Raw genomic sequence first — 15,817 nt, forward strand, 5'->3', positions numbered from 1 at the left:
AAGTGTGCGAAATGAGTTTATGATTAGAATTTTTGAGGGTCGTGAATCGTTTGGAATTCGCGGCGCGTTTTAATAAACAGTCAGGCATATAAAGTGCGTATTTATGAACATCCATCTATTTTTTTGGCTTCATGGTTCGAGTTTATTATACTCAATATGATTTGTATACTGCGAAATGTGTACTTTAATTGCTTTGTTGCAAACTAACACAAAATTTAGTATGGTCAACAATAAAAAAAACTGTGAAGACTTGCGATTTATTTGAAAATATATTTTAATTGCTCTTATTTTGATGTTTACTGAAATTTGAAAGTACCTAACTGAAGAGAGTTTTTTCAAATATTTTAGTATGAGAATTTAGACATGATGAAAGAAAAAAGTAAATATAATTATATTGTAAAAGCCCACCTCAACTCTCGGCCCGATTCGAACTTTAAGGTACACGTCAAATATTAAGATTCTAAGTAATATTTTACGCATCTTAAAGTTCGAATCACTTACTTAGTTTAGTTAAGAATTTTTCAAACATCAAATACTAAAACCAAAAAGCGTAGGTAATTTATGATATGCAAAACGTTCTGTTTAACACACAAATGTAAGATTGGTACCTACTCAGCTTTTAATAATCTAAACTTGCAAGTTACAATATTAATTGGAACCGACATTGAAAATGATAACAATGTTGCCACCGTAATAGAATAGAACATAAAGCGTGGTAATTATTAATTACCAGTGTATCCTCGGCATTGTGCTTAATATGCCTGTTAATTGCTACTTTAATTAATTTCGTGGGTTTTGATTACTATGGAATGTTTTCCAGGCTTTCTGTTTTCCTTACGTATGACTTGTAAGTTGAGCTTAAGAATTATATGGGTCAAAAACGTTCAGGAAAACCGGATCGGACATTACAAAAGTTAATGGGAAATAACTCATTTATTGCATAATAAGTGTTATAAAATGAATATAAAAACTAAAATTAAGTACAACTAATACTAAAGCTAAAAAATTAAAAACACCTATCAAAGTTTTGGGCCTTTGATAATGATATATATGGATCCATTTTTCTAAGACTCATCATACAAATTGTAAGAAGCAGAAAGTTTTAACATATAGATGTATAAGGATTTAGTACGAAAATTTTGCTTTAAAGTCCGTTTATAATTTGATGTCCACAGGAAAGTAGCAATAACCTTAACTCATACCTACTTTAAAAAAGTTTCGGAAACATTATGGAAAAATTGTTAATGAGGTCTAACAGTAATTACTGAACTGAAGATCTGATTACGACTAAATATCTGTTTTGTGTCTCACATTGTATTGTTCAAAAGTATACATTTATAATTCAAAAATAAAACAAAAACTTAGGTATTTATAGAACGTGCTTACTTTTAGAACTCAGTAAAAATATAGCCTAATTCGTCTGGACTGTAAAGACGTACTAAAGGACACTTCATTCATCTGAATTGTCTTAGTAGCTCCCGCTGTACAGTCGTAATCAGATATATCGGAGCGGCCGAGGTGTTCACAATATCTGAACACGCACTCTAACGCCCTGACAAGAGGCGTGTTCAGATATTTGTGAGCGCCTTAGCCGCTCCGATATATCTGATGGCGACTGTACTTAATATACGCACGACACAAAAACAAATGTTGCATAACTTTCTTAATGATTTACTTATTTACGTGTGCACATGTATCCGGTACACGTCATAAGCAGTGCCTAAGTATCCCCCGGGACAGTTTCCAAATGTAAATAAGATTGTATAACGCACTTAACCGTTGCGCAATATTATGACACGTTGTGCGTTTGCGCAGGGCTGGAGCAAGTGGAAGCTATATTTTCGTACTCTTTGCTTATCGGCATTTATAAAGATTTTTCTTGGAAAAATGTAACTTTTATTATGTTTACAAAAAAACGCCGGTTGTCCCTAACGTGTTGACCCAGATGACAAAGGTAACTTTTACTTACCTACCACTCCTACGAACATTAGATAACAGGCAAGAAAAAACAAGTGAAAGTATTGATAAGGCAAGAAATGGAACGTGACGGGTTTATGACCGCGGCGTGGCCTGCTTTGTGTTTGGGCGACAAAAGTGCGTCCGTTGCGAAATGTCACAAAAACAAAGATACGCGGTTATTGGTCGGCCTACCTCACTTTAACGTATTTAACCCTTTGCCAGGCTGACGGTTCAGAAATGACAATCGAATGTCAGTCTTACTCTTCGAAAATAGAACACATGTTTGAAGTGCCGCATGTGGGAAGTATATAAAGATCACAAAAGGTGTAATATACACCGTGCTCCAATTAAACCCGACAGATTAAAAGAAATTATATATTATAAGTTTTGGTCAAATTCGAAAAAAAAAGGTCTTTTTTTTACTTTTTCCCAACGAAAATTACAACTTTTATTTTAAAGCTTTTCTTGGCGTACTTAAAGAGATTAAGCCTTATTACTGAAGGCTTATGGCACCCGTGCACCCCCTAACCTAAGATTATTTCTATAGATATCTTCATAATCTTTAAATAGGTAAATAAGTCCTGATCTGCTTTAATATGTATAGTTTACCTCGAAGGTGAGCAATATAGCAATCTACAGATAAAACAGTAGTAACGCTAAGGCATATTATTATTTAACATTATCGCGTCGACAAGCTGCGCCCGCGTCAGTACTTGACGAGAAACTTGCGATATGTTTTAGAGATGTTGATACCGCTCGGCGCTGTTATGAACATCTTGAGTTTCAACATAAAATAACAAATGTTTACTTGTTTTTTTATGGTATAGGAAGCAAACGAGGAGATGAATCGCCTAATAGTAAGCAATTAATTACCATCGCCGATGGACTTGGACATGGCTGTGATTCGAACAATAGAGGTAAGTAGGTATAATAATGAACTGCTAATGTATTATATTACTGTTAGAATATTGGTATTTTGATTCAGATTATGTCTTTTTTTTTTAATTTTTTATCCGCCCGCTGAAGGGTTATAGTTTAAATAATATTTTCACAGTTGGTTATTAATATCCAAATCAAGTTCTTAATTTCACGTAAACAGAAGCGATAAGAACACTCGAAAAAGAGGAAGTTCTATAGTTTTGCAATCAAAAGTGACGTTTTTGACAGAAATGTACTGTAATGACCTACCTCAAATTTATACACAAAATTTGTAACCGGCGAGCAAGTATCGGGGTATTTACCAGCTCCGTGCCATCCCAAGGCGTCTTGACATGCGATACGCAATTTTCCCATTGTACCGGTTGTGACTAATTCCCACGGCTAAACATACGTAAATGTATGTGTGTCTGTGCGTATGTGTGTATGTATGCGCTTAATTATGTGCCATACGCATATTGTTTCCAGGGCTCGTTGGCTTTCCTTGTGTTACAAAATGTATCTTGTTGATGTCTTTTACATGGCCTGTTTCTTATTCCGACATTTCCGACTAGTATATTGATAATCTCTGTCACACTTTGTTATATACTGAACTACCGCTTTTCCATACAAACGTACGTCCCTGGACATTGATAATCATCATCTTCCTCGCGTTGTCCCGGCATTTTGCCACGGCTCATGGGAGCCTGGGGTCCGCTTGGCAACTAATCCCAGTAATTGGCGTGGGCACAAGTTTTTACGAAAGCGACTGCCATCTGACCTTCCAACCCAGAGGGTAAACTAGGCCCGTATTGGGATTAGTCCGGTTTCCTCACGATGTTTTCCTTCACCGAAAAGCGACTGGATCAAATGATTTTTCGTACATAAGTTCCGAAAAACTCATTGGTACGAGCCGGGGTTCGAACCCGCGACCTCCGGATTGCAAGTCACACGCTCTTACCGCTAGGCTACCAGCGCTTGACATTCCCATTCCATTGTCCCTGGACATTGATAATATGGGAAATATTTGATTGGAGTAAAAAAAATATTTCATACAAATATTAAAAAGCTTTTAACTCTTCTAATGTTAAATATCTGGGAGACCGAGCTTTGCTCGGAAAACATGAGAATCTCAAAGAAGCGCGTTTCCCAGAGATGCGACCTAGGTGGATTGATTTTTTCGCCCCCGAAAACACCATAATTATAGCAAATTTCATCGAAATAGAGCCATTTCTGAGATCTCCGAAATATGCCTTGTCAATAGATGGCACTGTTAAAATTTATTCCCTATTTTTTTTGGTTTTACTGCTAATTAACAGTTAGGTATACTGAGTACATTAACATAGTCATTAATGCCATTGTATTCCTAAACATTTTAGGAATTTCAAGTTAATTATTTTAGAAGATCGTATCAAATTGTATTTGTTGTATTGTTTTAGTCTGTATTTTTGCCCTTTTGTATGGTTAGAGGTCACGGGCAAATAGAAATCAAGTAAACAATTAAGATTACATTAAAATATTTTTATTATGATAGCAGCTTTGCAAATATAGGTATTTAAAATTATTTTAACAAAAATATCAGCAATACTACTTAATATTACTGTTAAAGGCATAAAAATTTTGAAGAACTTCGTTTCGTTTTTTTACTAGATGGAAGCACTTTTCGCGATAATTACGAAAATCTCTAAATATTCAAAAAATCTGCAAACGCTTCTCGCTTGCAGCAATCAGTACAGTCAGCAACAGAATTTTCTAAGCGGGCGAGGTGTTCAGAATGACCTTGACACGCTCTTATTCTTTTAACAATAACGTCGCGTCAAGATCATTTTGAACACCTCGCCCGCTTAGTTTCTACTGCTGACTGTACGATGGAGATACAGACCTACATTGCTAGTTAGTTTACACAGCAAAAGAATAGGTATACACTCAAGTCTAGATACTGGTACAAGCACTTGACCTTCCGTTTCGCATTTGGCAAGCACTCGTGCGAGTAACTTACCTACCCAGTGGTTTTATTACGGCATTATGTGGTCTCAATGTTATACCGATTGTTCTGACGGTCAAGTTCACTAACCACGAAGGCTCACGTAATAGGTTCCTAGATTTAAGTACTAATACATAATTTAGAATTATTTTTACTAACCAAGATATGAGTGTAACTTACTCGAAATAAATGATTTAATAATAACAATATTCGTCGGTCGGAGTGGACCCCAAGGGGACCCGCAGGACTCTCGGCTCTGGCTTGCCTTCATTGGCCGTCCAGAGAGGAGTCGTTAGAGCTATATGCTCCAGTGGTGGAAGTGAAATTTGCGTAAGCGCGAGTTGGCACAGTGGCTGTTTACAGCCACTGGGTAGGAAGCGGTGTACACCTCTCGACACCCCTGAGCCGCTCACACCAATGTTGCCCCTGGTCGTCTTTACGGCTACAGTTTCAGGGGCCCATCTAGTCAGTGGCGAGTCACCACCTGCCTCGATAAAGTGTGTTAGCATTGTTATGGCAGGTGTCCGTACGGCTTTGCAATAACCCAGTCTCATAGTCCACCCAAACTTCAATCCATAGACCGGTATACTGTCCTCTTTTTCTACAATAGTCCCAATGCCTGCTGAGACCGGTTCATTGTTGCGCCTGTGAACGGGTTCCAGCAGGCGTTCTACATGACATAAAAGCTCTCCAAGGGGCCTCTACGTGTTGGATCTGTGTCCCCACGCAAGCCTATCAAAAGACCGGGATGGCCCGTGAAATCGAAGGAGATACAAATAATAATAGGGTATTTGACTGTATTTAAAATAAATTATAAACGTCATTTTTTCATAGAAGTTTGATATCTGCAACAATCATTTGATGGAAATGTCGCTTTTCTTTCATTCGGAATACGGGTGTTTTTGACATCAAATGAGTGTTGCAGATACGAGGTTGACTAAGTATAGCGGCGATATCATCAATGAACACATAGCCACACTGTCATTGCAAATTCTAATGTAATGGGGAGGCAACCCTCAACTTGGCATTGCCAACCTTTGTATGACGAGTAGTTTTTACGTAGTTATAAAAAAATAACTCAAAGTATATCCCTAATTGCAATGACGTGCTGTCTTCACAGAATAACTGATGTGATGTGCTGGAAAGTTTAATTATGGTCTACAGCCACTAGCCAGGGGTTCCCAAACTGTGCGCAGCGGCGCCCTGGTGCACCGTATACAGTAAACAGGGGCGCCGTGAGACAATCCTCCTCCCCACCTATCTATTTCGAAAATCCTAGGTTAGGGCGACGAGATTTAATTTTAAATTATTTTAAGATAAAATTAAACTTGCAAATGCACCGCGGATTGAAAGACATCAGGAATCCCATGGCAAGTCATTTAGGTGGGTAAGGAACAGGAAAGGCCCCGATATTGACCCCTGTGGTACACCCATCGAGACCAATGACCCCGGTGATCGCTGGTCTACAAAATATAGGTACAACCTTTTAAATGAAGGCTTAGGCCGTCATAATAAATAAATAAATAAATAAATAGTAATGGACATTTTTACACAAATTGACTGTGGGGCTTGAAAATTTGGGGCTTACCCCACGGTAAGCTCAAGAAGGCTTGTGTTGTGGGTACCTACTCAGACAACGATAGATATAATATACATACAAATACTTAAATACATAGAAAACAACCATGACTCAGGAACAAATATCTGTGCTCATCACACAAATAAATGCCCTTACTGGGATTCGAACCCAGGACCGCGGCTTCACAGGCAGGGTCACTACCCACTAATCAGCTGTAGGATTACATCAGATCTTATGTAGGTACTCTTCACTTTTAGGTATTCGCGGCATTTACCTAGTTCCCATAATCATCATGATCGTGACCATCTTAAACCTAATATGCATCTAGTACATTATAAATGGAACAAGTAATTCTGCTCACCTTCAAATACAACAAAACTCTTAACTGACCACAGATGGATCTTACGCCATTCCAATAAGGTTGACCAATTGTCAGTTAACCGTATGAACGAAGGTACATACGACAATGATTTGTCTTTATTCCCAAGCTTAGTCAACAAGGTGTTTAGTATTCAGGGAGTGGCCCTTGCATCATATAAATAAAACTGTCAGCACTTACGTCCGTGCTATGTATGATGTTTTGAAACTTTATGGAAAATTCTGGTCACATTTTTGGCCTAGTTGGTGTGGGAATGTACGTATATTTTACCCAGATATGGTGTAAAGTTGTTGACTGTGGAAACTAAAAGGAATGGCAGCCCGTGCTGTTGAATAAATATTTTGTAAAACGTAAAATGATCAAATTTACTTTTCGTCGCATAATTTTATTTTTCGATTGGCGTTTTTCGATGATCCATTGTCATCTTCTTAGAGGATATAACCAAACGGAGACACCTTGTCTGTAATTTTCTGTATAAAACAGTCTGCCGATTTTTGCGGGGGAGGGGCACATCAAACGTAGGTAATATAAAAATAGCCATGTCAAATAAACGTCAGTCCATACATTGTATATGACCATTGGCCGTCTATTTTCGTCAGAGGGGAACGCCTGTTAATGACTACTCCGGTGTCATCTTAGCTCCTCCCAAGCAACGTACGCTAAAAGCACATTAGAAAACTGTAGGCGTACTATGTCCCAGCACCTCACTACTACGTTTCGTGCTAAATTTCAACAGAATTATCGGGCAACCTTGACATGGCACATTTTGCCCTGCACGTCTAACTGTTCTAATTGGGATGTTTAGCAAAGTGCATGGACGGAAGAGTATTCACCTCCGAACCAATGGCGTATTCATAAATGGCTGCTAACTTAATCAGTTGATGATCGTCGTAATTCCGACGTTTCAGCTGAGTTGCACGCTGTGGTCACGGAAAGACTGACGTCCCAGCAAATGTCAACGGAGATATAAACAAAACAACATTGAACTAGCCGAAATTAGTTTATTTACAAAAATGTTCGGGGTAGACAAAGATTGCAGGTACCCGTTAAAGTTTATTGTTTATTGTCCACGGCACGACAGTTTTACGTATTTACAAAAAAGACATGTACAGTGTGTCAAAAGACTGTCTAATTTCAAACATAGACAGAGAGAATCATACTATCTTTGCCTTACACTAGTAGGTACTTGCACCCAAAAGAAAAGGATGAGTATAGTTTTTTTAGTTCCTATTTACTGACAAATTGGTTTGATCAACTATACTTACTCAGATTCAACTGCATAACAATGTGGCAGAGCTCAAAAGTTAGTAATGCAAGTTATACATATGACGTCATATGACTTTGGCGTCGAGATTATTAATTCTAATGTCAAATCCACACACGCTTCCTACTCTTTTGTTACATGTTACTACAATTAGTGTTTTTGTACTTGAAAGACACAATTTGTCACATTACCACCACGCCCACGTAGTCAAAAATGACCATCGCTGCGTCGGTATAAGTGTTAATGACTGACAACCTTCTACTCACGATAATTTATATTTTAAACCTTAACATGGTGGAAGTAAGTACTACAAATCTGCATTTAAAGCCAAGTTAAGTTTGTACAGTCGCCATCAGATATATCGGAGCGGCCGAGGCGCTAAAAATCTAAACACGGACTCTAGCGCCTTGACAATAGAGGCGTGTTCATATATTTGTGAGCACCTTGGCCGCTCCGATATATCTGATGGTGACTGTGCACGTGAAAGAAATAGAGCGGAAAATATAGGACGTGCAAAAAATACAATTTTGATGTACACAAAAAAACGTGATGTCATTGTTTATGTATTTAGATTAGAATTTCGTTGGTAAAAAAGGACAAAGCATAGGATAGTGTAGTTTTTGTAGGTACGTAATGTGGAATTTTATTTGTTAGGTCAGTCACTTATATCACCCATGCGAATTAGTTTGGCTATTCTTCATTTTGCCTTTTTAGTAGGTATTGGTAAAAAATAACAATTTGCGGTAAAGGGTCTGATGTAAGTAAATAAACTTTCAATTAATAAATTTTTGTTCTTTTTTATTGATACGTACGAGTACGTATATCTACCCAAGTTATAATTAGATTCATGTTCCTAGGATGTAGGCATTTTTTGTGAGGATCGGAGAATTTACCAGAGTCCGAGACACCATAAATTTCCAATTCCTAAAAATATAAGACGATAACCTTTGACCACGCTAACTTTGCACAAACTTAAACTACATATTAGTAGTAATCGGCATGAAAACTAAGCGTGGTCCGTCCAACTCTTCCTTTTTTCTGCTTCCTGCGTACAAATTTTTATACATATTCCGCAATCAATTTTGAACTTTTATTGAATGAGCTGAGGGTTCCAAATTCAAAAACAAAACAAGTGCATCTGGGTGTCAGTATGCTAGAGCGCTGCTGACCTATGAAACCTGTGCTGGGGCTTTACCATGATGTCCTTATTGCGATTCTGTTTAGGACCTAAACTGAATTTCTAAAGGACGGAGCTATATAAGTCGCATAACTCCGTCCCTTAGCAATTCAGTTTAAGTCCTAAACAGAATCGCAATAAGGACATCATGGTTCTATTACCTATTAGAGACACCCTGATTTTCTAGATTGTTCAATGAGTTTCCACATGGAACAATGATCGTCTGGCCATTCTGCGTGCCGGTCAGGGCTGTCGCCGTTGTGTCACATCCTGCCTTTGAACGATTTAGGACAGGGCAAGAACACGTAATAGTCTTGAGAAAGGTTGTTAACTTTTAGATTTTTATCGCAGGTTTTCTCTTACTAGGGAAGTACTCAGGTTGATTGGAGTAGCATGACAAATACAAACGTTTCCGACAAAATACGACGGAAATCAATTATGCAAGAGAGGTATGGGCACTGTGAGTGTCATCTCGCTTTGTGTGGTAGGGCACAGCACAACGGATGTCATTCCAGATCTAGAGCAGAGCCCAACTAGGGAAGTACCTTACAGAAAACCGCAGCCAAATAACACTAGACCCTACTCTTGTGTTGTGTTCCTGCTGGTGAGTAAGGTTGCCAGAGCTCAACGAGGGTGGGTGAGGGTAAAAAGGTCGGCAACGCGCATGTAACACCTCTGGAGTTGCAGGCGTCCATAGGCTACGGTGACTTCTTACCATCAGGCGGCCCGTATGCTTGTTTGCCACCGATGTGGTATTCAAAAAAATGCACTACATCTGTAATAGGTTTGGATGACTGGCTCGCTATCACGTTAAAAAAAAAAACATTTGAATAATACCTGTCTTGAAACAGAGGTTCGCAGTAAATTCAAGACAGATAACGTGGGAACCCCTTAATTTAGCCATCCAGATTTTTTAAAAGAGTTAGTCTTTAAATGTTAGAAATAAGAAACATTAGAAAAATAATAGTTTTTATATGATTTTTATGTACAATGATAAATTGATAATAAATTATTCCTTTCGATGATCCCTCAGCTGCTGTATAGTATTAATCTGGAAAAAAGAAAAGACAAGAATAAAAATATGTAAATATTAAAAAAACCGGCCAAGTGCGAGTCGGACTCGCGCACGGAGGGTTCCGCACCATCAACAAAAAATAGAGCAAAACAAGCAAAAAAACGGCCATCCAAGTACTGACCCCGCCCGACGTTGCTTATAACTTCGGTCAAAAATCACGTTTGTTGTTTGGGAGCCTCACTTAAATCTTTATTTTATTGTTTTTAGTACTTGTTGTTATAGCGGCAACAGAAATACATCATCTGTGAAAATTTCAACTGTCTAGCTATCACGGTTCGTGAGATACAGCCTGGTGACAGACGGACGGACGGACGGACGGACGGACAGCGGAGTCTTAGTATTAGGGTTCCGTTTTTACCCTTTGGGTACAGAACCCTAAAAACGCTACAATAAATAGGTATATCTAAATATTTTCTCCACTTTTTACTACTATTGTAATATGCCTACTTGAATAAACTATCTTTTATCTTATCTTTATCTTTATGCACCTCACGTCATCTTACCCCCTACACTTTAACTTTCAACCAAATTTTAATGTTCAACTTCAAGATGCGTCACTAAGTGCAAGGTGAATACCTTAACCTACATTTGAAATGTAGAAATTCGTCAGTCTTGTGCTAACTTTAGAACTAATTACTATGCTTTGTTAAATTTTTACGAGAAATTTTTGTACTTAGAAATGTGTAAAATCGGACACTTACTTATTATTTCACTTGTTTTTTGCCGAGAGTATCCAGTTTCTTTGCAAAGTCCGAGTCTTGCAGCGCCATCAATTGTTCCTGTGTGCAGTATTCTGTAAAACGAAGAAAATACATACCTATAATATAAAACAATTGGCTCAGGCAACTTTGCACCTTCCTTAACAGTTGGCCAGAAAAAGCACACAATTGGGAGTCATGCGTATTCAGGGGAGAGACCTTTGACCACCAGTCACTAGGACATTTGAATTCAGAAACAAAAAAGCATTTTTGTAAATAAGTCGGTTGCGGTCATTTCGCTTCAAGTCAAAATGTATTATGAGTTTCAACCAGGGCTTTAAATACCGTTAAAAAGTTGGTATCGTTACCACAAGGTGACAGATTTAACGTTAAGTTGTAACTAACGTTAGACCAGGTACCGTTAGTTATACTACTCTTTACCGGTAACAAAATGGTAACGTTAGCAGCTGTCAATTTGAGCTAACGTTAAGTCAAAGGTATCGATACACCATTGTTAACGTTAGTAGGTAACGTTAACAGCTGCTTATTTACCGTTTGATTAACTGATAGGTGCCATCATCGTTGACAATCGAGCGAATGTTCATTCACTCTCAAGCAGAGATGGGCAATTTTAATAACAAAACTTCCGTGAGACAAAGACATATTAAATGGAGATGGGCATTTCGTAATTGATTCCTGGTTCCACGATTACTCGAAATTACTTTGTAATCTGATTACCGATTCCCAGATTACTTTGTAATCTAACAATACCGAATTACTAATAGTGGAGTCAATATAAAGTTAAAGTTACATTAATTGCACAGTAAAATGTTTCTACACGGGTGAATTATATATCATATTGAATACCCGTCTGCGAATTAACAACTTGATATCTGTTCCCGTTTTTTAGAAATAACATTTTTTTTATTTTTTATTTTATACTACCTAAACAGTAATTTCTAACTAGAATTTTTTTGAAGAATGGGCTATGAAGCTTATACGACTACACGGTCAGAATTTCTCCCGACAATAATATTAATTATAGATTTAATGAAAAAAACAATAATTTTGTAAGTTTTCCATGACCGAGAATATCCCACACTGAGAGAAAAGTTTACTATTGTGGTTAATTTAATAGTATTTGTTTCGATCATGTTTAATTTATCTGCCCGAGGAACTGCTATATTCGCAGAATAGCAGCATGATTTTGGAAACAAACAGCAAATAATGTTCTACACAATTAATGGACACTTCTAGTTTTTTGGCAGTACATAACTGTACAAGTTATTGAAGACTACATACTTATTTTTCTCGCAATAATTAAATCAATTTCCAGCATAAAAAGTCAATGAAGTATGCTGTATTTCCAGGCTTCCACAGAGGCCAAGTCAAACTTTGTTTAAGATGTCAAAAAGATATATCATTTTGTTATCATTCGCCCAACCGTCTCGCTCGCACCAATACATATTTCATCTAGTACGAGTGAAATGCACGCGCGAATGATATAAAATGACATCTTTTATAACAAAGTTCGAATTAGCATCAAGGTATATTAGGAAAATATACCTTATGACTTATGGCATTGCGTTAAGGTTTAATAATTCAATGCATAAAGTGTCTGTGTTTATGTGAAAAATGATAGGTGTCAATTTTTATATCTATTCACAAAACGTTTAGAATACAGGATGCACAGTCAGATATAAATAGACCCTTAAAGTCTTACAACTATCTATGATACTGGATCTCAAGCTTATTTGGTTAGTAAGTACCGTCCACCAAGTTATACTTCGAATAGCCACCCGGACAAATTCCAAAGCTAATTTCGAATTTTAAAATTTGACAATTCACGAGAAGAGTAACGTAACGTCAAAGGATATGTTTGTCCCTTTTCAACGATCCTGTCATCCGATGCTTGAGTAGAGAAACTAAAAGAAGCATATGTCAGCAATTCGTAACGCTTAGTTTTTGTTAGCGTTAGCGCATCGCGACATGAGAACTAGTATGAGCCTGGCTCTCGATTACGTATAATTGCAAGGAAACTTGGGATCAAGTTATCTTAGTCAATTTAGAGCAGTTGGAAATCAACTCATTGTGAAATTTTTGAACGTTTTCAAATAATTTGTTGGATTAAGTAGTAAAAGTGTTACAGTATGTTATATATTTGTGATCTACTCACAAGGCCCTTTCATTTGGTACCCCACATGGTATGTTTAAAAGAAAAATGGTAAAAACTTTGCATCACAGTAACTACCCTCACCACTTTCGCGCTTGTCATCTCATATATTTGTGTTCAGGATATTATACTGAATGCACTGATACCAAATATACTCATATCCGAGACGACATGAGCGTAAATTTTTCTAGAAGACTTTTCGAGAAAAGGCCAGGCTACAATATCTTTACAGGTTGATTGATACTGAGTGTATTAACACCATGTTCACCCATATCCAAGACGATATGAACGAAAAGTAACCTAAAGCCACCCTACCAACATTTTCGTAACAATGAGAGATTACACTGATTTAAACTTTCACGATTTTTACACATTATTAAATTATACAACGATACGCGATTAAGTCCCGTTGTATAATTTAATAATGAGAGATTATTTCTTGGAAATAATGTTGTAATATAAACTCCTTGTAGAGCACCTACCTGCGAAGAGATCGTGCTGTCAAAGTTGTTAATGATTTAATATAATATTGTTAGTTAACTAAAGTTTTATTAATGCATCATTTCATCTTATACACCGCGGGATTTAATAACCCGAAAGATTTAAACCACGTATTTTTGACGACAGTACGAGTAAATAATGTTATATCAACATGGGTCCAATTATATATTTTAATTAAACTACTATTTCAGTACAAATTAAATCATATTAATTTACCGCTTCTTTGTGAACAAACCTTTATTCAGAGAGTGAGCGAGTTTAATTAATCTCAAGTAGAGACACAGAGAGCGAGCATGACATTTCACGAATCACTCCGATATCATACGATGCACGGCGAATGCAGTGACATGTGTTCCATGACAAGAAGTGTCAAGTTATGTCTAGGATCATGTTTACGTTGAAATTATTTCAATTGATTGGCACCTCAAAATACCACAAAATGTATCAAAACTTTATTAATTACTACAACAGTAGGTACAGTGCAGTTATTATTGTTGAAACTTTGCGATAAAATCTTTTCCTTTGAGTGAGATAACCAAAGCCATTAACCATGATTATATCCGAAAGAAATCATGTCTCTTATTGTTTTAACTCATACTACAGCTGGAAAGGGATGATTACTTTGTTAAAATCAATGAATGACCTTTTGTTAAAATATCGATCATGCTTATCAGTACGTATTTTAAATTCTCGATGTGTTGATTTATACTGAGTAAAGTAAAATAAACAACTATGTTAAACAATTACGCTTTTTTATTAATTTAATGAATTAGGTTTTCACACCTGAGGATGCCGAAGACCGGGCAAAGTGGAGAAGGCTGAGCAGGAAAGCGGACCCTGGCGCTAGACCGGGAAAACGCTAGGTTGAAGAAGAAGAATGAATTAGGTTTTCGAAGTGTGTACCACCGTTTTCAGCACAAAGATTTAATTTTAAACGGATTTCATTATTTAGGTTTACAAAAGTGTTCTTTATTTCTTCGGAAGCCGTTCGAATTTTTATTAATAATTCTTCTCCAGACTTCACTGGTGTTGAGTATTCCTTCCTTATCTTTCAGAGTTCCCCATAGAAAAAAAACCAATGGCGTTAAATCGGGTGACCGGGCGGGCCAGGTTAGGACGTTGCTTCCACGGCCAATCCACCTCTCAGGGTATTGTTCGTCTAGCCAATTTACGAACTGGGAACGAGGCTGAAGTGGGTCCGTCGTGCCGGAAGCACATAGTTCTTCGGGTTTCCAAATCCGTACACAAAGTGAATATCCGCTAAATGAGCCGGAGGATAATGCGGCATGGCGAATTTTATTTATTACAGTCAATCAAATTTAAAGATTTTATCTTGCGCATATCTTGACATCAATTTCGTCATTTTCGTCAAACTATCACCCAGTTATCGTGAAGGTAAATAGTTTGCACTCTCGTGATTGAGAACAGAACAAAATTTCGTTAGAAGTTCGAATTTGGCTAATAACCATGCAGTTAGTGCGTCTGCGTGTAAAATTAGTTGGTGGCTACGTCACGCATAAGGGTGTGTTAGAATTGAGATTTTTTAACTTGTGATTTGTTTTAAATAATTAATATCTCTTAAATTAAGGGTTTTTGGACTATGTGTTATATAACTTTATATACTCTAATTAGGATCTAAAATCGTTGGTTTAAATCTTTCGGGTAATAACCCCCGCGGTGTATATAACCCTATTACCCTTTGAATGACCTTTTTCACGTTTTCTACAGCAATGCAGTCGACTGCAGCAATTTTGAAGCGCCACATTGCTACCGACCGCATTACTGTGGTAAATGTCAAAATCGAAGTTCCTGTCTGGATTTTGGCGTCCATTAAAAATAAATAATCAAAGGAGGTCATCGATCAAATGGCCCGGAGGACAAGCCATCGTTAACTGGTAGAGAATGCCTTATGGCATTAAGTCCGCCTCTTGTACTATAAGGTTTTTCTTTTGTGCAATAAAGATTAACCACTTTATTCATAAACTTTACGGGCCTGATTTAGTTCAATTATGTTTATCCCTTACTTACAAATACATAAGTTAAAGTGACAGATAAGGACAAACGATTATTACTATTATTAGCTAATTGAAGTTTGTAGCGCGTTTATGTATAA

At 37.2% G+C, this 15,817-nt stretch overlaps 1 protein-coding gene across 1 annotated transcript in view; it reads right to left on the reverse strand.

Annotated features, from left to right (window-relative positions):
- Nucleotides 1–11,036: 11,036 nt before the first annotated feature.
- LOC134649729 (angiotensin-converting enzyme-like) overlaps nt 11,037–15,817 on the reverse strand; it is a 78,744-nt gene continuing 73,963 nt past the window's right edge. Inside the window, 1 exon segment of the mRNA XM_063504560.1 lies at nt 11,037–11,125. Coding sequence (XP_063360630.1) covers nt 11,037–11,125 — 89 coding nt within the window.

The sequence above is a fragment of the Cydia amplana genome, chromosome 7 (genome assembly GCF_948474715.1).
Source record: "Cydia amplana chromosome 7, ilCydAmpl1.1, whole genome shotgun sequence".
In the NCBI taxonomy this organism is placed as follows: Eukaryota; Metazoa; Arthropoda; class Insecta; order Lepidoptera; family Tortricidae; genus Cydia; species Cydia amplana.